This window comes from Pelodiscus sinensis, chromosome 3, assembly GCF_052426305.1.
Source record: "Pelodiscus sinensis isolate ZL-2025 chromosome 3, ASM5242630v1, whole genome shotgun sequence".
Lineage (NCBI taxonomy): Eukaryota > Metazoa > Chordata > Testudines > Trionychidae > Pelodiscus > Pelodiscus sinensis.
This window is the reverse complement of record NC_143054.1, coordinates 163,071,575-163,096,872: the sequence shown is the minus strand read 5'-3', so window position 1 is coordinate 163,096,872 and position 25,298 is coordinate 163,071,575. Positions and strand designations below refer to the sequence as shown.

At 45.4% G+C, this 25,298-nt stretch overlaps 1 protein-coding gene across 2 annotated transcripts in view; it reads left to right on the top strand.

The window, feature by feature from the left end:
• Nucleotides 1-25,298, top strand: part of PPP1CB (protein phosphatase 1 catalytic subunit beta) — a 53,096-nt gene that overhangs the window by 15,630 nt on the left and 12,168 nt on the right. For both annotated transcript variants that reach the window (XM_075925367.2, XM_075925368.2), the window contains exons 2-4: nt 9,182-9,313; nt 13,602-13,832; nt 14,164-14,268. In XM_075925367.2, coding sequence (XP_075781482.1) covers nt 9,182-9,313; nt 13,602-13,832; nt 14,164-14,268 — 468 coding nt within the window. The remainder of the gene's footprint in view (nt 1-9,181; nt 9,314-13,601; nt 13,833-14,163; nt 14,269-25,298) is intronic.

Below are 25,298 nucleotides of genomic sequence, written 5' to 3'. Positions count from 1 at the left end.
ATTAAAGACTCGTGTGATGCCTGTGTGACAGAGGGCCAAGTTAAGATTACTCAGGTCACCATATTTCTTGCATTCCTAATGTTCAGTTGCTTGACTTCGAGCTTTGATCCTTTATAAAGCTACCTTAAGCTGGTGTGACATCAGTTTGTAGGGCAGTTGTACAATTTATTAACATAAATGCTGATGTAAAGAAAGGTTGTCATGCAGTAGGAAAAACTTGTGTTCTAAAGTATCAAGTCTTGAGTAATGAGATGTAAAGTCTCTGTAGAAGCTGAGACTAATCTAGTGTTGGTCTCCACTCAAGCCTGATTCTCAACACTGCCCCAGTTTGCATTCTCTAATTTTAAAAGAATATAAGCATAACAGTCAGTTTCAACTCTCTTCCTAGTGACTTTTGTTTAGACCACTGTGTCACAAAGTGGCCTGCAAAACCATTTTGAGAAGCCTGTTAACTGGCCGCGCCAGTTTCTTTATTTACCGGCACCGCATCCATGGTGCCCTGCAGCTCCTATTGACTCCGTTTCACGGTTTGCAGGCAAGGGGAGCTGAAGGAAGCAACATGGGCTTCCTGCAGCTCCTCTTGACTGCAAAAGGCAAAACAGAGCCAATAGGAGCTGTGAGGCTCTGTGGGCCCCGACGCTGGTAAATAAACAAACTGGCGCGGCCAGTTAACAGGCTTCTCAAAATGGTTTTGCAGGCCACTTTGTGAGACAGTGCTTTAGACAAACAGCAAAACAAAAAAATACAGTAATGTAGCCCAAGCTCCCAAGGGACAGGGATCTGTTCTAGTCTAAACACTATGCACATGTATAACATTACAAAAATAGTAATGAGTCCCTATCCTTACCTAGGAAAATCTGAAATATAGCGAGAGCGCCTTGATATTCTAGATCTTCATATTATAAAGGCCTTTCTTCTGATGCAAAGCCATGTTGAAAAATGTTTTGCTTGCTTAATCCCAAGTCTGTGTTAACACTAGATGCAGGAAAATGGCAGCCAGTTTCTACCATGGAATACTTTTCTACTGTACTTGGAGTTTTTTTTTTTTTTTAAGGACTTCTCAAGACTTATTATGTAGAACAGTTCTAGTTTTACGTGGTTCTTTGAGAATGTTAAAGTAGGTACAGTAAACTTCCGATAATCCGGCACCTTTAGGACCCGGTGGTGCTGGATTATTAGATATGCCAGACTATCGGAAGGGGGGGCTATGAGGGGCCTGGGGTGGGGTGGGGGGATTCAGGCGTCCCTGATTCAGCCGCTGCTGGTCAGTTTCATCAGTGGCTGAATCGGGACGCCTGGGGCAGAGTAGCTGGGGTGCTGCCAGGTTGGTCCCGCAGTGCCACTCGGCGCTACTGGACCAACCCGGAAGCACCCCAGCTTCTCTGCCCCAGGTGTCCTGATTCAGTAGCTGCTGAAACTGACCAGTGGCTGACTCCAGGAAGCCCGAGGCAGAACTGCTCTGCCCCGGCTTCCTGGAATCAGCCCCTGATCAGTTTCAGCAGCAGCTGACTTGGGTACACCTGGGACAGAGCAGCTGGGGTGCTGCTGGGTTGGTCCCCACAGCGCAGCACCGAGGTGCGGCGCTGCGGGTACCAACCTGGCAGCGCCCCAGCTGCTCTGTCCCAGGCGTCCCGATTCAGCGGCTGACCAGAGCAGCTCTGCCTCGGGCTTCTTGGTCAGCCGCTGAATCGGGACGCCTGGGACAGAGCAGCTGGGGCGCTGCCAGGTTGGTCCCCGCAGCGCCGCACCTCAGTGCTGCGGGGACCAACCCAGCAGCACCCCAGCTGCTCTGTCCCAGGTGTACCCAAGTCAGCTGCTGCTGAAACTGATCAGGGGCTGATTCCAGGAAGCCGGGGCAGAGCAGTTCTGCCTCGGGCTTCCTGGAGTCAGCTGCTGGTCAGTTTCAGCAGCGACTGAATTGGGGACAGCTGGGGTGCTGCTAGGTTGGTCCTGCAGCCCCAAGGGGCAGCACTACGGGTCCTACCTGGCAGCACTCCAGCTGCTCTGCCCCCGGCTTCCCCGATTCAGCCACTGGTCAGTTTTAGCAGCGGCTGAATCAGGGAAGCTGGGGGCAGAGCAGCTCCAATGGTCCGGCTGCCTGGAGCACTTCCGGGTTCCCGATGGTGCCGGACCATCAGGAGTACCGGACCATCAGATGCCGGACCATCGGAGTTTTACTGTAACAAGTTTCAAATCTACTCAAACTAGTAAAGTATAATAATAAACTTACACTCTTGGTTGTTTTGGACGTTTGTTTTTTCTAACTTCAGTAACAGGTTAAAACAGGATAAAAGCATTTGTGGCCATATCTAGAATTCTTGAATGCCCTTGAATCTTGTCAGCGTGGTATTGAACTGAAATTGCACTAAATCAATTTCATAGTGAAAAATGAGGCTAAGATTTTTTTCCTGGTAGATTTAGGATGGCTCTTGCTGCAGATTTAACTGATGGATACTCTCAGGCTTTTATTTGCATGTCCTAGTTTGGGTGTGAGTGGCTGCTTTGACAGCAGTGCTGTGCTTTTTGCAGGTGCTAGGACTTCTGGGATATTATTTGATTCTTTGTTCTGCTGTATTGCTTTGATTGGTTCTCCTCTGTGAATTGTGGGAGAACGTCTGTCTTTCTACATGCATGAGGGAAATTGTGGGAGTGCATGGGAGAACTATCAGCACTTGGGAGGTTTAGCCTTTATTCATTATAAGGGAAGAGGTTACCAGCGTGAGTGCCTCTGGGAGGCAGCAAGGGGGGTGGGCATGGGCAGAAAACTGGCTTAAAAGCTGGCTTCCCCAGGCATATCGGCTCCCGCCTGTCCCCGTCACCATCTATGCTGCTACTTCTCTATCAGAGGCAGCGGTGCAGGGGTGGGAGGGCACCTGCTCCCCCATCCCTGCCTATGATACAGAAGCAGCAAGTGGGGGTCAGTGTTTGTAGTCGTTAGGATTAACCGATAAACCCAGGCTTCTTGGTTAATCATTTACACAACCAGGGCTCGCCAAGTGGTGGTGAGCCCCGCTCGCCAGCCGTGCAGTTCTGCGTTCTGTGCATGCTCTTCCAGGTTGTAATCTACTCGCCTTGGGCAAGTAGATTACATTATTTGTCGAGCCCTGTACACAACTATATGCTAACATCCCTAATTCAGACATAGCAGCTAGAAAAATATAGATCTGATCTTTCATTGTCATCAAAATATGTGATGTTGGCGATGTTTGTTTGTTCTTGATTAGTATTGCAGCTGGCATGCATCAATAGAACAGATATTTCTTGTTTATATTTTGTGCTATAGTATATTTGATCAGTTTACTGGGCGGTCTTTTTTGACCCAAGAACCTGTTGTAGACTTTTACATTCCTGTTGTAGTTGATTACCCGATAAACCTAGGCTTATCAGGTAGTCAACTACTCGCATACTCTCTTCTCCCCCACCCCTTCCATTGTATCCAAGGGTGTAAAGGGAATGGTGGGTGGAAACAGAAGCCAATTCTCCCCAGCACTGTTTCTGTGGTGCTGCCTGTTGTTCTTTCCCACTCCCCCTGCTGCATTCAGAGGCAGCTGTGTGTGGGGGGGGGGGGGGGCGGGGGCGCAGGGGGTGCCAAGAGAGACTGCTGTGGCAGCAGGCCCCATCCCTGGGGCTGGCATACACAAACTTGTTCAATCTCTTTTTGGATTGTTTTGCTCTTTGGATGCTAGCAAGGCTACATGCCTCCATAAAAGCAACAGTTAATACAAAATGCCACTATGCTTAGCAACACAGGCTGCTATGTTGCTTTGCTGTCTACATGGAACTAGGTTTTATTGAAATCCTTTATGGTAATAGCTCTAGCTGTCTCAAACTTGGTTCCTCTCCATAGCCAGGACCACCCATAACAATTGTTTTATTGGAATGACAAAACTTGAGTATGATACTGCATGCTTTTTCCAGGAATTGGTTTAGAAAACTTGCTCCCCAAAGAACTAACAACTGGCATCGCTACTTTCAGAAGTAGATGCAAAATTTAATAAGCTTAACCTAACCCAGTAAGTATCTCAGGTACTTGAACATATTATTTCTGTGAACTAATTGACCCACTCTTTCTAGAGCAGTGGACCCCAAACTGTGGGGCGTGCCCCCCAGTGGCATGGAGGAATATTTTGGGGGTGAGGCTTGGTGGAACCCTAACTCCTTTCTTGGGAACGAATGGACAGATTATAGTATGGGTCAGAGAGGGATGTGATGTAAGTTTGGGGACCACTATTCTAGAGGCTAAATAGGAAGAAAAAATTTTCTGAAATAATTGAGGCCTTCATAGGCCTCAGTGGAGGGGGTAATAGAAAACTTTACCTAAATATTTCTTTCTGCTAAGCCTGTCTTCTATGCTTGATAGAGAACAAGAAAGAAACTCTAGGGCGATGTCTATACTACAAGGTTTGTGTGCAAAAACAATTGTTTTTGCACAAAAACCTTGGAGCGTCCACACCTCAAGCGTGTTTTTGCACACACAAAAATACAGTAAATCAACAGGACAGAGCTTTTGCTGGTAGTTATTCCTCTCCTCACGCAGAATAACTCCTTTTTGCTCTACAACTCTTGTGCAAAAAGGCATGTATGGATGCGCCGAAAGGATTTCTTGCACAAGGAACCCATCAGAGAAAGCACAGGTGTTCTGATGGCCATTCTGTTAATGCATTGTGGATGCTTTCTTGCCCAAAAGCACATTGCTTTTGCGATGTGCTTTTGAGGTGTGGACACACTTTTGCACAAGATGCTTTTACAGAAGATCTCTTCCGCAAAAAGCTGCGTGCGCAAAATCCCTGCAGTGTAGACAAAGCCTAGGTGTAACTATCCATGTGAGCCTACACAATTGGTTTGTGCACCTGATTCAAATTGATCAGTTTGGAATCAGTTACATTACTTACAATGGGGGTGGGCAAAATATGGCCTGCAGGCCAGATCTGACTCACTGAATCTGGAATGCCATACTCACATCCCAGCAGGAGCCTCAGGCAGGCTTCCTTCCTTCTGTGCCTTTGTGCCCTCAAAGCAGCCAGCTGTGAGGGCTGTGACTGTCTCTGTATGCTGCAAGCTCTTGGAAGGATGAGTGTGGCTTTGCATGCTGCCACTGCCCTCTGCACAATCTTGCAGCTCCGATTGGCTGGGAGTCTTGCAGCACACAAACATACATGGCCCCCAAAGTCAGCTGCTTTGAGTGACCTAGGGATTTAGACAGGCAGCCTTGCCTGAGGCTCCCATTATGCTGCTGGCTGGGAACTGTCTAGAATAAGCGCCTTCTATCAAGAGCCCACACTTGGCAGCTCAGCCTTTGCTCCCCAAGCTTCTGCACTTCCTTCTGCACTCCCTCCTGCACCCCAATTCCCTATCCTAGGTCTCAACCCAAACCCTTGCACCCCCTCCTGTATCCCTCCACCAAGTCAGAATCTTCTCCTGTACGTATACTCAGGGCTCAACAGATTATACAATCTACTCGCCCATGGCGAGTAGATGGTAACCCGGAAGAGCTGGGTTCCGATGATTTGCGCATGCGCAGATCGCTGGACAGCACGGCTTGCGAGCAGGGCTCGCCACAGTGCGGCCAGCCCTGTATATACTCCTTTCTGTACCCAATCATATGCCCCAGGTCACAACTCCCTCCTTCACCTAAACTCTCCCAGACCCCACACCTCGTCTTTGTACCCCATTTCCTTACTCTGAGCTCCCTCCTGCTCACAATCTCCATCCCAGATCCTGCACCACCTCTAATAATATTATGGAAGAATGTGGCCCTTGTTCATTTACTAAATTTTTGGAGTGGTCCCCTAGCAAAAATGATTGCCCACCCCAAGTGATTTCCTCTTTCAAAAAAAGAGCTTTTGATTTGATTTTGGGATTTGAAGCAACTTTTGGAACTACTATGCTGAACTCTTGACTTACAATTGAAAATAAGAGGAGGGAGAACCCAGCTCTGGTGGTTAAAATATTTTTTTAATAGAATAAAACATATGGGTGACTCAGGGATTGTCTGCACAGTTTTTCCTGATTAATTCAATGAGTGGACACATTCTTATTCTGGAGTAAACATGCCATATTTCTTCTTTAATTTAACCTCCTTTGGAATAAGGCATGATTTCTCCAGAATGAACTTATCCATATGTGGTGTTATTCAGGGGAAATTCCATGCGTAGCCAAGACCGTAAGCTTGTTTCCATTCTATCAAGAGAGTGTTCATTGTCTCTTTTATAGGTAAATCTGAAATATGCCTGAAGTTACACAAAGTGGATAAAAATGATTTGTTGCAAAATATCAGTTTGTCAATGTTATGAAAACGTAATTCATTTTTTGTTTACAAGTTGCTAGTTCTTTATAAAAGTTTTCAGTTGCAAAAGTGGTATTTGTACAAGTTACTTGATTATGGAATTTCAGATTTTATGCACTATTTTTTTATTGAGTTTCATGCTTAATAAAACCCCAAAACAGATGATCATCCAGAACCTTGTTCTTATCCATAGTGCGAGAACAGAACAAACACAATTACTAAACAAATTCCCTTTTGTTGGGTTTCTAGTCTGTGCTGCCTTCCAAAGCTGTAACTGATCAGGGTTTTCAGTTTTAAGTCAATGTGTCTTGTGCTTTTTAATAATTTTAGGTGCTTTTGAAAATATCCTGGTTAAGTGCTATGTGGTTTAAGCCTAATTTTAGGTTCTGTTTTTGAAAACATTTTTAACCAGTGAATAAAATTAATGAACTTCTGTTTATGAATTGAAAGTCCACCCTCTTGTTAACACTGAAACAATTAAGTGGCACAAACTTTAGCATACAATCTTTTAACACATTTTTTTGTTCCTTATGATGCAAACACTGATGTACATGCTTAACTTTATTCACATGCATAATTTTGTTGACTTCCGCAAGACTGCTTGTGTGTTAGTCGCATATAAGTTTAAGTGCTTAAGCTTCTCTTGGGCTGTGGGAGTTGCGGGGGAGAAAGCCCTGAGCCTTGCCACCAGATCCAGCTTACAGGGTGGTGCAAGTGACTCCATGTGCTGCTATCTCCCCTCCCTCCAGCTGGGGGAATGGCAGCATGTGGACTTTCCTCACTGCTCCCCTTGGCTGGAATTGCAGCTGATAGGAACTGGAGCCCCAGGGGAATGAGGTCTCAGTTGAGGGCCACAGTTGTGTGGGTTGGTGTAGGGGTTGCCTCCTGTCTTATTTTTCTGTGGCACATTGCTCCCCAACCCAAAAAAGGCTACCAAACCCTACCATAAAATAGACAACATTGAAATATTTTGTTTTGGACATAATTAATATCTTTATTTAAAACTAAGTTTGCGACACTAACATGATATAAAGCAATTAATCTGTTTAATTTTACTTTGATTAATATTTCCTTTCTTACCAGTTATATGCCCCCTTAGCTACATAGTTAATTTTTTATGCTTTAGTAGCCTAATATGAATAATTTTGTAGTTAAGGTTATTTAGGGATAAGTGAAGGCAATTTGATATCATGGGTGGTTAGCTGGTGGACTGCATTGAGTGAGGTGGGCCACAGGCCAAAACACTTGAACCACTGCTCTGGGATTCTTTCCTAGACTTTCAGGGCAACTTAAAGGCACTGGAGGACTACTATAGCATTCAAGGTTTGGTTTTGATCTCTCCCTGCCTCCCCCGCCTTGGCTTCATTGCAAAGTGAGTGGTGGTTTCCTGGAATGGTTAAAATGGAGCTGGGTTCTAATCTATATCCTCATCTTAAAGTCCTTCTGAACCTGGGGCAGAGATTAACAGGAAGCCTGGACAAACTGCAATGGAGACATACCCTCAGAAAGCTGGCATTTATCTTCCACTATCCCTGTCAAGAAGTGATAGTCTTTCATCCCCCTTTCCTCCCGGAGCTGTTGGAAATCTTTATCTCTGTCTCTTCCAGCCTCTTTGATTTCACTTAAACAGTCTCATCAGTATTGACCACCAGATACTAAGGGGTTTTCAGATCCTATCTTTGTATACTCCGTTCTTCATCCACTATAGGAGAATTCTTTAGCTTTGCTTGCATGCAGTTTTGATCTACCATTGACTATTCTCTCATCCAATATTATTAGAAAGCCTGTCAGTTTCTTCTAGTTCCTGGATCTTGCTTTTGAAAAATAGGATGAAATATCCTTTCTCTAGCTAACTTGTGGAAAACTCTGTAATCTGTTCGGTTAGTTGGCTGAGCTTGCAAGACCAAGACATCCAGTGGATAGAACCTATTGAATGCTGGGGAAATCAAGACCCCAAAAGAGGGAGAAACAGGGGATACAAGCATCTTTTTGGTTTAGTAAAGCCACAGCTTCAAGCTCCTATGCAGTTATCTATATATCAAAACTGGTTGATGGAATTCATTATTGCATTTCACCATCTCACTTGCACCCATTCATGCAACAGTTTAATATATTGCCGTCTTGAATTCTCTCTCGGGGAGAAGAGACACTGTATGTGAGATCTTGGCATGGAGTACATAAACCTTAAAGGGGCAGGAGATTTAGGGATATAGGTATGGGAAAGGGACTGGTGCTATCCACACAACTGCTGGAATGGGGGTGCAAAATAGCAAGACCTTGGTTGGGTCATGGGTGGGAGGGAGAATGGGGGTCATGAGCCTCAAGGCATAAGGGACAAAACACAGGAGTTGCAGGGACTCCCTTCAATAGAAAGAAATGAGAGGGTGGCAACCAAGGGAGAATGAAGAGATACAAGGACCCTTGGTGTGTAAAATAAAGAAATTAAGTATTAGACTCCCCGGTAGATATTCTTTCATAAAAGCAGGAAATAAACTAGCTTTTCAATAGGAAGTGGAGACTAGTCAGACATATTTGTGTGATACTTTAAACTTTTTTAAAGGCCAGTCTTAAGCCTCTTTTGAAAGCTTAATTAGAGAAGCTTCTATAACATTGCTTTAACACAGACCGTCCTAGAACACAATTTTTCAGATCAAGGTTAAAATGCAAACTAAATTGTGCAAGTACTTGATGCAGTAAAGATGTCTGTAAACTCCAGATTCTCATGTTCATCCCACAACAGTAGTCTAGAATACATTAGTGTATTATGCCATACGGATAAAAGAAGTATAAATGTGTGGCTAAAAGGCCAGTCGTGGCAGCTTGATGTCCACAATGCGGTCCTAAGTGAAAGTGTGCTTTGGTGATATTTATGTGGAAAAAATTATTTTGTTTCAGTGCGAGGATGTCGTCCTGGCAAGATCGTGCAGATGTCAGAAGCAGAAGTTCGGGGTTTGTGTATAAAATCACGAGAAATCTTTCTTAGCCAGCCTATTCTCCTGGAACTAGAGGCACCCCTGAAAATTTGTGGTATGTAAATTTGTATGTTGTCTTTTGTATCAAGTGCGTGTATCAGAATTGGCCTTTTACTGTAAAAGGAGGAAACTTAATAAATTGAAGATGATTTTGTGGTTGTTTTGACCTGTAAGTGACATGCCAAATGGGCTTGTGCAATATGGATTGCAAAAATGGCCTTCGCTGGCTTGCTAAGAAATTACATTGATTATTTAATACTGAAGAACTGATTAACAGTTGTTAGAGCATTTCCTCTGAAATACTGTTAGCATTTAAGGTGGAGTGTGCTTAATTTTAGCCGTTAGTAGTGCTAATTGTGTGGCTCCAGTTGGAGAAGAGCCACTATACTGGGTGTTGGTCTAATTTCAAGTTCATTACTTCTGTAAATAGTGAGTAACACTAAAGCACACCATAAACATTTCTATATAACACATTTTAAAACAAATTTCTATGCAAAATATAAAGTTCTTTAACTGATATATTTAGTTCAATTGTATTCTTGCAATAGTCCCATTCATTTAAAGCAATTGAAAAGAAACTAGGGGGCTGTGCCCCCTGCTCTCTATGCTTGCCTGCTCTCTATGCTTGCCAGTTCTCCTCCATTGCCATAGCAGGAGGGGGGCTGCCACTAGCCCTTTCTGCAGTCACATGGGGACTGGTCCTTGCCTGGGGCAGGCCCTGTGGTCAGGAAGCTGCAGCCAGATGCGGGGTAGGCCCCAATTAGGGGTTTGTTGGTCAGGCTTCATTTTTAAATAAAGTAAAATATTCTGTCCAACACACACAGGTTTCAGCATTAATAAAGACAATGGCAGGGGTGGGGAACCTTTTTTGGGTTGGGGGGCCGCTGACCCACTGAAAAATCAGTTGGGGACCACACAATTGAGAAGGGGGGGAAATCTCTCTAATCCCACCCAACCCTCAATGATGTGTCCCCCAATTGAAACACCTCACTTCCCTGGTGCTCCAGTCCCAGGGAGGGAGAGAACCGAGGTTCAAGGCCTCAGGCCAGATTAACTGTTCTGAGGTTCCAGGGTTAGTGGATTTTGTAGGGTCCGGGATGGGGTCAAAAATGAGTTCAGTGTGTGGGACAAAGCTGCCAGTGAGTGGGAAAGGGATGGGATTGCAGGATCTGGACAGGAGATGGGGTGCAGGAGGGACTGAGTGTGAGAGGAGGTGTGGGTGGGAGGTAGGGGACAGGAGCAGCTTGGGGGCAGGGTGCTTGGCCAGGGAAAGGGAAGAGAAATGGGTTGGGTGGGCGTTGAGTGATGAGCTGGGGGTGCAGGGTCTGGGCATGAGGGTGATCAGGGCACTTGCTTGTCTTTGGACCCTGTGTGGGTTCCAGGATTGGCCTCCAGCTACTCCAGTTAGGCAGGAGCTTGCCAATAGGAGTGCAGGGAAAGGCTCCAGACAGCATGCTCGCATGCTGCTGTTTCCCCAGCCCAGGACAGGGAGTGCTTCTTCTCTCCCGCCCCTAACAGTGGGAAGCCAGCGCTAATGCTCCAACCATGCAGGTGAGGTGGGAGGGTTAAGGGCTGAAGTGCCAGTGCCACTCAGGTCAGTGTTGCTGGGTGCTTCCTCGCCTGCCTTGCAGAAGCACAGCTTGCTGCTGCAGCCCCACATGTGGCTGAGTGGGTGGGAGGGAGGCAGGCAGGCAGTCTGGGGGCTGGGCTTAGGTCTCAGTGGTGTGGCTTGGCGCTGGGCTGAATACTCAGCCACTTGGGACATGGTGGAGGATAGGGCAGCCAGGGATGTCGGTCACCGCTTCCTGAGCCTGGCTCTTTTCTTGACCCTTCTGGCCCAGCAGCCTGTAAACGCCAAGAATAACAGTGGTACAAGCAAACAGCCCTGGAGCACATCGTACCATCCCTGAACAATGTCTGGGGCAGAAGCCTAGGAGGGTGGAGCCTGTGGGATGCCAGAGTGATGTGATGTGATGTCTCTGTCATCCCACAGGAAAAATGTTTTTATATAGAGAGAGATTTTAAAACTTAGTCTTATGTAATTAAATTGGATGTATTAAAGCAATTTGATTTTGTTCTACATAGTGAACTCTTCAAGCTTTATGGAAGACTTAAAGTTCACCTAATTGCTTATTTATGTCTTTATAAAGTTAATGCTGGATATTTGCAAAAACAACATTTAGTAATGATTTTTAAAAATAAGTGTTGCAGTAATAGATGTACAAGCACAGTATAGTTTCCAACACCAGCTAGTAAATACCCCAAAATTTGTTCGCTTTCTGAATGAGGAAGAAGTGCTGCACATAATGAAGGATGCTATGATGCTGCCTTTTAAAAGTCCTAAATTTCTTGAATTGAGTATTTAATACTGAAGTGTCATAGTTTGAACTTGCTTGTGTGTGTGTGTTCCCATAAACTTTCATGAGCCACCCTTGGTTTCTAATGACCGGTCTAATCAACATTCCTAATTTGTGCTATGACTTTTTTCTGATTACCAATATCCTAATATTAATGGCAAATTCATGTTAAATAGCTAGTTACAATACTTTGCCTATTGCACATTATCTTAACTCAAATTTAATCTGATTTGCTCCTTTGTACTTCACTTAGTATGAACAATAAATTGAGTGTAAAAAAAAAAAAAAGCCAAAATGAAATTATGTAAAGGAATATTTTATATCTAGATTGATTTGACATAGGTGACTCATTAGGCAAGGCAAACCGCCCTGCCTTCTTCCAGCTAAAATTTGGACCTACCCTATCTGAAGGTGTTCCCCAGGGAAAATGATGGGGGTAACCAATCTAAAGCTAAACTTCAGTAATGATAACTTGCAGAAGAACACGATGTAGGCATTAAGCTGTTTCTGATGTGTATGGAGATTAGAGAAATTTTTAAATTGGTCTTAAATTAATAAAGCCATGTGCAGCTACACTAGTTATCTGACCTACTGATTTGTCAAATATAAGGAGCTACAATGGGATGAGATTTTTGTACTGTCAAATCAGATTAAAATGTAGGGCTAAATTAACTCTGTTTGGGATTTATGTGGGCTGCATAAGCAAGTACCTTTCATATAATAAATATTCACTTTATGCCAATTTTCCGTTTTTTTTAAATAGTTCTTATTTTGGCAGACTTCAGATCTGACTTACAGTTCAACTCAAAACTTGTATCCGGCATCTTGAACATATTTTTAAATGTGGACTTATGGCCTGCTTACAAAATGGCTTCTGCAAAATATTGTCCAGTTATCTTTCAACACTTGACTGTGGGCCTGTAATTTCAGACAAAATGTAAAACTTTGTTTTATTATACGCTTGATATCTTGGAATTTCCATTAACTAGTTGATCAGTTGATAAGGGAGGGAAACAGCAGAGCTGCACCAGAGTTAGCCCCCAGCTGAGGGAGCTAACTCCGCTGCGGCTCTGCCTTTTAAATGTATTAAGAGCCTGGCAGCTCTTAAGTTTAAAAAGCACAAGCGCAATGGTGGGAGAGAAAGAGAACTTGGCATGAGCCAGGAATCAGTTGATTCTTCAAGTGATGTCCCCATGGTGCTCCACTGTTAATGATGGGTCACCCAGAACTGCAAATTGGAGCATTGCAAAGCAGTTTTCCCCTTCTTTGGCTTTAAGAAATGTTCTGACTGCCGAGAGCCCATACCAGTATCTGATGGCCATTCCCTCTGTTTGGGGGAAGCCCACAACCCACAAATACAAGTACAGTTCAAGCATGACGACAAGAGTGAGAAAAGCTAGAGAGCTCCACCTGAGAATATTGTTAAGGCTATACAGCCTGCCAGGGCACAAGACGCCGCCTCTAACCACGATGGCTCTCCAAAGAAAAGGGCTGCCTCCTCACCCCCCAGGAAAGCCACGAAAGAGAGCTTCTTTTACTCACTTTCTCCCTCCTTCTTCCCCAAGAATTAGCAGGGGGGAGAGACCAGGAACCTCGGGGGCAGCCACCACAATAGTGGGAAGAACCCATCCTGCAGCACCCTACACTGGTGCACGCTGCCTCAGTATTTATTATACAAATAAATTAGTCTCTCCTTTTTCCAGGCACCGCTTAAATAGTTAGGACGATTCTGTACCCTTTAGAATGTTGCAGGAACTGACACTGCATTTCTCTGGAAATCCTGTGGGTATTCTCCATGGACTTGAGTGCTTCAATTTTGTCTGTCTTTATCCTTTCAACAGACAATCTGAAAGGTCTTGCCAGAATACGTCAACTGCCTCTCAGTTAGTAACTGACACTCTGAAAGAAGTATTAATTCAGTGTCTTTATTATTAATGCTTAACTGAAATTTTGTACTAATCTTTTATTTAAATTTATCTTACTCAGGTGACATTCATGGGCAATATACAGATTTACTTCGATTGTTTGAGTATGGAGGATTCCCACCGGAAGCCAACTATCTTTTTCTGGGAGATTACGTAGACAGAGGCAAGCAGTCTCTGGAAACCATCTGCTTACTACTGGCTTACAAAATCAAGTATCCAGAAAACTTCTTTCTCCTAAGAGGAAACCATGAGTGTGCTAGCATTAATCGTATCTATGGATTCTATGATGAATGTAAGCAAAAACTTCTAGTTCTCTTATTTAAAAACTTTATAGGAGTAGAAAGTATGCCATCTTTAACCAAATAATTACTATTTCATTGCAAGAATTTCCCAAAGCAGTCTGTCAAAAGCTTAAATTATTTTGAAACACATCTTCTATCTCAATGTGTGTCTTATTTGAAGTAAACTTACTGTGAAATGCTTTAACGTAATCATCTTCACAGGTTTTAGGAAACTTGAATAATTCAGCTTTCAGACTTCACACCCTTCCTAAAGATATAGGTAATGCACGTTGTATGTGGGCTATACAATTCCTTCCATAATAGAATATCCTTTTCCTGCAGGCAAACGGCGATTTAATATTAAACTTTGGAAGACATTCACAGACTGCTTTAACTGTCTTCCTATTGCAGCCATTGTGGATGAGAAGATCTTCTGCTGTCATGGAGGTAAGATAATGACTTCAGTCTGAGAGTGAATGTACTTAGATTTTTCCTCGCATCTGGCCTGGGATCAGACTAAAACAGTGTTTGATGTTGCATACAATTGCAATTAAAGTACCATTGAGAATATTAATGGAACCATTAAGACAACTGACTTATTCCTGTTCATCTCACTCTGTTTTTCCTTGTTGTGCTCTTTGCATTTATCTTCCAATATACCTAGATCAGTGAGATACATGTAAACAGAAAATGCAAGTAAAAAATTGCACTTTTTCTTCCTTCACAATTGGACTGAAGCTTAATTTGAGATCAGCGTCAAAGAATTGACTTAAATGTGCACAGTGCTTATCCCACAATAGGACAACTTACTATGCAATTTGTGGAGGGGAGAAGGAGGGGAGGAATCAACTTGTTTACCAGTGTACTTTACACAGTGCTGCCGCTTTGAAACGTGTGCAGCCCGGAGCCAGCTGGGAGTCCTCAGCTGACACTGGGCTCCATGCAGCATTGCTGCTTTGAAACACTGCATGGAACTTGATGTCGGGGCTCCCGGTGGCATTTCAAAGCAGCAGCACCACATGGAGCCCATGGTCGCTGCTGCTTTGAAACTCCGTTCTGTTGCTACACTTCAAAGGTGGAGGCGGCCTTATTGATTAATCGAACAGCTGATGCAAATTGCATCAACTGTTCGATTAGCCAATTAATTACAATTTCACCTCCCTTGTGAGTAGCACCTCTAAAGAGCCATCACTATACTTCCACCTGGCTTAAGCCTTTGCTGACTTGAAGCCTCTAGGCCACCTTTTCCCCCCCGAAGATATAGAATAATAAAATGGTGCTGGACTGCAGCCTTGGAGCATGACAGCTTTGGGTGCTCCATACCTCTTTTTCTAATAAGGATTGAATTCTTTCACTTTCATTTTCTCTCTCAGAAGCAGAAGAAAGATATCACTACCTTTTTGGCAACTGAAGGTCCATATTTTAGAGTTAGGGTGTAAGGAATACTTTGTGAGAAATTACTACCATCCCTAGTGTGTAAATTCCATATGTGCGTGAGGTTACTTCCCCCTACTGCTTCTGTCCTTTGTCGTGTGTGTGTGTGTGTGTGTGTGTGTTTCCCAACCAGACAATAAATTTAAATCAAGGTTGAAAAGATGAAAGCTCTGAAAGGTTGAAGGTCTGCCCCTGAGAGAAAATGTAAGCCTTTTGATTAAGAAAAAAGTTTCTGGTTTTTTAAAACTTCTGATGACCTGATTAAGCAGATATACCCTGCAACTGAATATATCCTGCAGTTTTTCCAAATTGTGGTTTTTTTTTTTTTTAAACTCAATCTTGTATACCCTGCGCACAAGTATAACCCGCAGGGTATACAAGACTTTTCTGTGTCGGGGTATATTAGTTAATTTACGGTGGTGGGGGAGGAGGGTGGCCTGCGGGCACTCACCACCCCGGTTCCTGCGCAGCCACCAGCCTCTGGGCAGGGGAGCGCTCATCTCCTGGTTCCTGTGCAGCTGTAGGAAGGGGTGGGGGAGCGCTCATCCCCCTGGTTCCGGCGGCTGCGCAGGAACCAGGGGATGAGTGCTCACCTGCCCCTTCCTGCGGCTGCACAGGAACCAGGGGGATGAGCGCTCCCCCGCCTGGAGGCTGCACAGGAACTCACCAGGTGAGTTTAAAAAATTTTGTATACCCCATGGGCGGGGAGGAGTTTTTGTAAAAATGCATATAACCCACGGGTTATATGCACGAAAATACGGTAGTTGAGTCCAGTGCCTTGAAAGCTGTCCTGGAAGAGAATTGTCAAACAAAAATTTCCTGGCGATTTGAAAAGATATTTCTGTCTCTATTGGGGATTTCAGCCAGCAGGGTAGCTGTATTGGAGCAAGTACAGGCAAAACTGCAATTTAGGAATGCTGCTTATTTCTGTTTGAAACTGGGATACTGCTACTTTGTCTCTACTCTAGGAGTTTACACTATTATAAGGAGAAATCCACCAACATTTATTTTCGCCAAGATATACTTGAAGGAATCCAGAATTGTCTGTATTCTATAACTCTAGGCTGTAGGTTTCTGTAATCTCCCACTAGTACTGCAGAAAAGTGATGGTCCTTGTAGAGATTGGCCAAATGGTCACAAAGTCTGGAGAGTTTTCCATCCCATGAGCCTTAACTTATTTCTGACTCTAGTGTGGAGAATGTGGACTCAGTCTTAAGGAAACATCATGAATTTCAACTTCCATACGTTTAAAGTCCAGAAGGGACCATTAAATCCTCTAGTCTGATCTCCTTTATAACAGGTTACAATATTTGTGCCAGTGTTCAGCTTGATAACTTGTTTGACTAAGGTATTCTTTCTGAAAGATGCATGAACACTTAAAATGAAGTTTTCAGTAGTAGTTCCAATGGTCAATAACCCTCATTGTTAGAAACGAGGTACACAGTTTTAAATTATGTAGGTATGTATTTATTTAGGTCTCATTCAGCTTCCAGACACTAGTTCCTCTTATGCTTTTCTCTGTTAGCTCAAAGACCACTGTAGTAACTCATGTTTTCTCCCTATAAAGGTACAGGCAGTCCCCGAGTTACGCGGATCCGACTTATGTCGGATCCGCAGTTACGAACTGGGATTTCTCGCCCTGGAGAACTAGAGCAGCGGGACGCCTGGTCCCGCCGCCCGCCTTCTCCGGGGCGAGAAAAGCTGCTCCCCGTCTCCCTGGTCTGCTGGCAGAGCCAGCAGACCAGGGAGACGAGAGCAAAGCGGCAGAGCACTGGGGGCCGGACCCGCGGCCGCTTCCAGATCAGCTGGAAGTGGCACGGGTCCTGCCGGGTGCTCCGCCGCTTTGTTCAGTGTCTCCCTGGTCTGCAGACCAGGGAGACGCTGAACAGAGCAGCAGAGCACCCGGGTCCGGACCGACGGCCGCTTCCAGATCAGCTGGAAGCGGCGCGGGTCCGGCCCCGGGTGCTCCACCGCTTTGTTCAGCGTCTCCCTGGTCTGCAGACCAGGGAGACGCTGAACAGAGCGGCGGAGGACCCGAGCCGGACCCGCAGCACTTTCAGCTGATCTGGAAACCGCGGGTCCGCCCGGGTACTCCGCGGCTTTGCTCAGCGTCTCCCTGGTCTGCTGGGGGAGGGGGGGGACGCAGCTAGTGCCCCCCCAGCAGACCAGGGAGACGTGGAGCAAAGCCGGGGGCCTGTGGTAGAGCAGGTGGGGCACTGCCAGTTGGTCCCGCAGCTCCGCTCCTTGGCGCTACTGGACCAACCCGGCAGCACCCCAGCTGCTCTGCCCCAGACGTCCTGATTCAGCTGCTGATCAGTTTCAGCAGTGGCTGAATCAGGATGCCTGGGGCAGAGCAGCTGGGGTGCTGCTGGGTTGGTCCAGTAGCTCCGCGGAGCGGCCGCGCTACTGGTACCAAGCCAGCAGCACCCGAGGTGCTCTGCCCCAGGTGTCCCAAAGTTAGCCGCTGCTGAAACTGACCAGCAGCTGACTACAGGAAGCCCGAGGCAGAGTTGCTCTGCCCCGGGCTTCCTGGAATCAGCTGCTGATCGGTTTCAGCAGCAGCTGACTTGGGGACGCCTGGTGTTCTTACCTTGAATCTGTATGTAAGTGGAACTGGTGTCCAGATTCAGCGGCTGTTGAAACTGATCAGTTTCAGCAGCGGCTGATGCCGGTTCCGACTTACATACAGATTCAACTTAAGAACAAACCTACAGTCCCTATCTTGTACGTAACCCGGGGACTGCCTGTACTTAACACCATAAACAAGTCACTTGATCTTTTTTTGATAAACTTAAATAGGCTTTAGTTCCTTAAGGATCACTGCAAGGTACTTTTTACAGTCTTCTAAACATTTTTTGTCGTACTTCTTTGTATCCCATGCGATCTTTCAACTTTCCATTTTTTTTAAACAAGTGGACATGAGAACTGTGTACAGTAGTGCAAATTATTTCCTCTGTGTTGTGTGGAGGTGAACTCACCTCACTGTTTCTACTCAGTAACGATATATCCAAGGGGTCGTCATAAACCTTTCCACAGCATGACACTGGGAGATCATGTGGAGCTCTTTGTCTGCTGTATCTCTATAATATCCTTCAGTTTCTCCGCCTTCCTGGATACAGTCTCCATTCTGTAGGGATAACCAGAATTCCTTGTTGCTAGCTGTGTAAGGCCTTGTAGTTGATTCTAAGTGTCTCCATGTTCCTCACTGTTGTTTATCTGTTACAAGACTCACTTTTTTTGCTTATCTAGACAGTTAAACTAGACCTCTTTCTCCTTGCCGCTCAACTTGTGTATAATGTTGCTGGATACATGTCCAGGTAATGACAAGGTAACACTGACTTTGTATCATCTGGCTAAGGTTTATGGCTGTGTGACTTATGACCCTGTCCTGTTAGGAACATCACCTCTTCAGAAAGTGTGGACCAAAGCTTAAAAGTCCTGTATGACTTCAAGATGTTGCTTCATTGAAACAAGCCCCTATAGCCTTACAGCTCCTTATAAAAGTCTGGTAGGAGTGCTGTGTCCTCTTGAAGATCATTTGAAGGATTTAATTCAGGTTTCAATATTCCAGATGACCCATGTTAACTTTTTAGCTAATAGACTCCATAGATCATAAAGCACTGCTGAGCCAGTACCCATCTTGTTCCAGAGGAAATTGCTAAACTCCACAATGAGTCCTGTCCATGATAGCTATGTATTTTCATCTCTTAATCAGGTTCAGTCCCTTCATATTCGCCTGTTGCTCTCCAATAAAAAGCAATAAGAACCATACTTTCCTCTGGTTGACGTTAAGGCCTCGTGGCTGGCTTTTCAACAAAAACAAGGAAGAGAATTCTGTACTTATGGTTTAGAAGGGTCTCAAAAGTTTATTTCCAGATCATCATAGCTGGACGGTTAAAGGCCTCGTTACCCTGGCAGTACTATCTTGAGAATTATCTGCATGCACTCAAGCAGTATGTACTATTATGTTTAGTTACGCTGAAAGGGGCCGTTTGTCGGAACAGCTTGGTAGCATAGTGAATATGATACGAGATCTAGATCTGTTCTTCTCTTCCATCCTGTGCATATATGAAAGAGAGCAAAGTAAAGAGATGCATGTGTACCTTGAATGATCCAGTATGCATAATTACAAGTCTTAGCACTGAAGTCTTAGCAGTGCACAGGCATCTTTTTACAATGCAGATTGTCACCAAAAAAACAAGTTTCACCTTAGCAGAAATAACTGTAGGACAGAGTAACATTCATGTGCTTATTCCATGTGTGATAGCCAAAGGCAGAATGTAAGTAAATGACTTTATAAACAGGTGTTCACCTTCTACCTAACCAAAGTGGAATCTGCTAAATAAAACTTCGCATAACACTCAGCTTAAGCCCTTTTTCCTTTTTAACTCACGAGGAGTCCATCTCTTTAGTAGAGTGGGTAGACTCTTGCTGGGGTAAGGTAACTTCGCATGCTGAAATACTGGTCATGGTCTCCCAAGCTGGGGGAGCTCCTGCATACCGCTACTTATTAATGAGTAGAAACAAGATTTCACCATCTTTAATACAAATTTCTTCAGTTAAATTATTCAAGTTCTCCCAGAATTTAATTTTGATCCTGAGAATTCCTGGCTCTTTTTAAAACTACAGTCTATGGGATTTATCTAATGGAATTTTTCATAAGTATGTGGGTGTGGCAACAGTGAATTCAAATGGAAGAGTAGAAGCCAGCCTGTAGAGGGAATGCATCTGAGCAGAGGGGTAAATTTGAAAGCTTGTCACTTGTTGAAACTTGCTAGGCAGAGCAACAACAGAAGGAATCTCTCCCAAGTTGTGTTTAGGTATAGCTGAAAGTTTCTGAAAACAGCATATAATGGAAGATTTATGTTAATTCCCTTAGGGTATGTCTACACTGTAAAATTAATTCAGAATAACAGCCGTTATTTCAAATTAACTTCAATAGCGTCTATACAGTTACATTCGAAATAGCGGAGTGCTTAATTCGAATTTGGTAAACCTCCTTCTACGATGAGTAACGCCAAATTCGAAATAGCTAATGTGAAATAAGCACTGTGTAAACACTTAATTTGAATTAGCTGGCCTCCAGCCCTTCCCAGTTTCCCCTGGTTGCCACTCTGGGCCAAACCAGGAAAACTCTTCTCCTTCCCCAGGCCCGGAGCCCTTAAAGGGATAGATTCTGGCCACACCATGTGCCAGAGCCAGGCCTGCCAGCAGCTGCAGCCCCTCACCCAGTGGTGGCACAATGCCAGCCAGTGGCAGCCAGCTTGCCCTCTACCCTGTCCCCCAGCACCCAGGGGCCATAGGTGGCGTGCACCCTCGTGGACTAGTGCAGAGATCATGGACTTCCTTGAGGTTTGGGGGTAGGCCCCCAATGTCCATGATCTCTACACTAGGTGGAGGAACGCGGCCGTCTGTGGCCACCATGGCCAGAAAGGGCCACAGGCACACCCAAGAGCAGGTGCGCCTCAAAGTTAAGGACTGCAGCAGGCATATGCCAGGGCCACCAGAGGCGGCGCCGCAGCAGGGGCTGACACCTGCCACTACTTCCCCACCCTCGACTGCATCGTGGGGGGCATGACGGCCCGCACCACCCCGGGGGGCAGTGAGCTGGGTCTGGAGGGCCCTCACCTGGGTGCGGCAGAGGGTCATCGTGGAGGGTACCACGCCAGCAGGACCCCCAAGCTGTCCCAGCACCAGTCAGCAGGGTCATCCAGGGAGGCCACACCAGGTATGTGCCATCACTGTCCCCTACCGGAGGGGCGGGGGGAGAGGAGACTAGGGACCGTGCGTGTGAGCCTTGTCCACCACACAACATGCAGCAACCTGTGCATGTGCGAGCACGTACCATGCCACCCTTGAGCAGATGGCTCCAGCTGCATGACACCCAGGGACTGTGGCCTGATAAGCACATGCGTGTGTGAAGAGACCTGACACACTCCTGACCCTGGGGCAGGACCCAGCAGGATGCCTTCCCTTCACACATCCCCTCTACAAAGAGACAGGGGACATCTCCCCCCCACCTCAGCCGCACTATACACGGCACAGGGGCATGGGTGCAGTCTCAGGGGCACCTCCCACTCCCAGGGATAGCTGGACATTCCAAACATGGTCTCTGTGAAAGCACAGCGGTTCTGACAGTTTAGGGCACAGTCATCCTCACCTCGTGGGGGGAGCTGGGCTTCACCTATTGTGTCCCCAGGGAGAACTGACCACTTCTCTTCTTTCTCCACAGCCGCACAAGCTGCATGTGCAGGGCGCACTGCCCCGCCTTGGACATGCTTCCGCACCTGAGGGCTCTGCAGCACCACAGCAACACTGCAGGGGTACCAGGACCAGCACCTAGGGGCCCTGTGAGCCCTGACCTGCATCATGGAGCAGCAGGTGCAGGAAGAACAGGAGTTCCGGCTGGAGCTGCTTGCCCAGGGTCGTGCCATCTGTGCCAATCTGCAGACCCTGGTGGAGAGCGTTCTGCCTCATGCCGCTCCTGCGCCTGCTACCCCGCCCCCAGCTACCGTTCCTCAATCTCCACACCCTCTTCCCCATCTACCCCAGGGACGCCAAGGCCCCCGTACCGACTGTGCTGGAAGACATGTGGCCCGGCGATACCCCCGCCCCTGAGCTTCCCCTCCCCTTGCTTCCCCCTTCCAGCTCCCTCCTCCCAGTTTTTCCCCCTCCCCTCTCCCGCCCTCTCTCCTGCCCTTTCCCACCTCCTTTCCCCAGTCTCCCTAGAGGTTCATCCTCCCCCGTCTCTCCCCCAGTTGTGTTAAATAAAGAGAGTGTATATTGTTGAAAATATGTGTATTTTATTTGACATTAGGAAAGGGGGGTTAGGGAGGGGGTAAGTGGAGGGAGGTGAGGGAGGAATGAGGCACAAGCCCCCAGTGGGGCAGACCACAGAGATTGTTAGCGCTCCTCAGGGCGGAAGCTCTCCCACAGGGCCTCCGTATACTGACAGCCCCCCTATGGGCCTCCAGAAAGTGCAGCCAGGCTGATGGCAACATGTCCACAAGACGCACCAGAGTGCCCAGGAGCAGCTCTGTCTCCATGTTGCAGAGTGCTATGGTGTCCCAAGTGAGGACAACCAGAGCACTCCGAGACACACATGCTTTGCTGTCCCTCATCGAGGTAGACAGGCAAGCAGAGACACCTGAGAACTGGCTATCCGGGATGGGGGGTAGAGTCCCTTTAAGCACTGACCTCAGGTAGCCGCAGGCAGCAGCCCCACGCAGTAAGTCTTGACCTGCTGGAACTGGTTCTGGCCAACCTTAACTCCGATTCAGTCCACTCTGTGTGGATGCGCTATTTTGAAATTTCAAATGCTATTTTGAAACGCATTTTCTATGTAAATGCGTTAATTCGAATTAAGCTAATTCGAATTCACTATTTCGAATTAAGTTAACTCGCATTAACGTTGTAGTGTAGACATGCCCTTAGTGGAAATAGCTACTCCAGCGGATAAGATTTACTTCTCCATAGAAATACTTTATACATTGCTATGATACGGAAATGTTATAACTTCACTGAACTAGAATTCATAAGTTGTGTAGAAATATTTCCCAAATCATTACTCTTATAGGAGTTAAACTCAGGAGATAGGTAGTAATCAGTGAGGTCGTGGTGGGGTATGTGGACTGTTACTGCTGCCCTTTGACTTAAAAAAAATAAAATTTAAGAGCTTGAAGTTGTGCATGTATTGTACTTTGGAGCTGAGGTCCACAAGAGAATCCTGGAATGTCATTATTTCCAGAAAACAAATACAGGGTGTAAGCTTCCTTTATAAACATAATTGGGAATTTAAGAACACTTCAGTTTTCTTTTGGAAAAAGTAAAATGACCTCAAATTCTGTGTGTACTGCTTCAAGGGTATTCTAAAACTTGACTAATCCAATAATTTAAAAATGAGTGCTCCTTTATGACTTAGAAGCAAAAAGTACTAGCACTATTAAAGCTGATTTGCAGCTATGAAAAGCTTAATAAAGTGTCCTGAATACTCCAAAATGAGAAGCAATCTAAGGTGGCACTTAGCACATTTGAATGGTAAATGTGCCCTCTCTTCTCCCCATCCCCTCCAATCTGCTTTTCAGGTCCTTGATGTTATGAATTGTCAGCATCTACTTGTGGTGATGGGTGTACTGTATAGGTAATAACACAGACCTGCTGGAGCTTGGAGCTAGCTTATAGTTGTAAGGTAGGTGTCTGTTTTACTATATTGTGTATTTTTGCATAGTTTATTTTTAAAATATTGCCCTCTGGGATATACAATACAAACTTTGCAAAACCGCATAACATAGTAAACAAAAGGCACCTCACTTATCCAACTAGTGTGCTGAAATCCTGATTTCACACATTGTTCCTTTTCTGATCTAGGCTGCTGCAGTCCTCTCTTCTCTCCCTCCCTCCCCCCCAGGTTTCCTCATCTGGTTATATAAACCAAATTTTCCCTCTGCTACAGTCTCTCCAATTTGTGACTCTCCAATTCTTCTGTCACTGCACTGACTCGGATGTTTCCCTTCTCTGGCTCTTTGTGCGTCAAGTTCAATGTCTTGTCCTGGCCTTTAGGGCCTTCCACAGCTCTGTGTTTACTTCATTTTTACCCTGACATTTTGCTTAACTTCATTTTGCCTACTTCTTAACTATCCCCAGTTTCTCCGTTCATTCTTTTCGTAGTGCTGTTATATGCTGCTTCATGTTTTCCTGTTCTTGAGTGAAAGGACTTCTGCTGCTTCAGACTCTTGTTTAAAGTCACTTTTTCAGGAGGCCTTTCAGTGATAACTTTTGCTAATCTTATGTACTGCTAACCTGCTATTGTTGCCATGTTGTTTGTCAGTTGTTTGCCTTTCTGAATTAGGTTTTAATCCCTTGGAGGAGAAGGCAAGATCTTTGTGCAATGTAAAGCATAGAAATGGTGTTCTAATGTTGGAACTCTGTGGTTGGTGTGACGCTGCTAGCATAGAGTTGGGGCTTCCTGTGAGGGGAAGCATTGTTATGCAAATGGTAAAAGACTATTTCAGAATATCTGAGAAGAACCATGGGTTAAATTCCCAATTTTACAGAGTACCCCTTTTGCCCTCTTTAGCATACAATTCTATATGGGATGCACTTTTTCTTAGCCCAGCTAGCTGGCTAAGACTTTTACTCTTTTCTGTGCTGTTTTTTTTTCTGTTCTTCCCATCTTCAAACATACATCCAATGGATTTACATCACCCTGCTGAAGGTAGTTCACACCCTGCAGGTAGTTCACTTTGTTTTAAAGGTAACTGAACCCTATACTAGAGATGCCAGAGTTTAGCCATTAAAATGGGTGGTTACCCAAACAATTACATGTGGCACTCTGAGCCACACTAGGAACCTGTTGCTGCCTCTGTACCAGAGGCAGCAGTGCCAGGCAGCAACCAGCTCCTGTACCAGAGGCGGCAGGGTAGCATCTGGCTCCCCACAAGCAGGGTGGGAGGAAGGAGCTAGTCCTAACAGGGAGCTGAATTAACAGCCAGCTCCTGGGAAGCCAACTGTCACCTTGCACTGCTGCTTCTGTAACAGAGGCAGCAGTGCTGGGTGGCAGCTGCTGCATGTCAATAGCTATCTTAAAAGCTGCTGCCCTGTGGGTGACCATTGAATTTCAGCAGTTACACGGTTAGCTAATTACACATTTTAACATCCCTATTTTATACGGGTGAAGCAAAGTTAGCCTAAGTTGACCTGTTTGAGGATGACTTTCTGCACAGTTGCAGTTCTAAGTTCCTTGAATGAGAAGGTGGTATGTAAGTAAAAGTTCTACAGTAGGATTTCAGAATTACAAATTGATTGGTCAACCACACACTTCATTAAATTCTGTTTGGAAACGGATTCTGTGCTTGTTTGATTTAAATTAAAATGGTTTAAAAGCAGCATTTTTCTTCTGCGTAGTAAAGTTTCAAAACTTTATATCAGCGGTCCATTCTAAACTTTAAGAAGGGCAGCATTTTATTCAGACTTACAAATATTTCAGAGTTACGAACCACCTCCATATGTGGGGTGTTTATAAATCTGAGGTTCTACTATTGTGT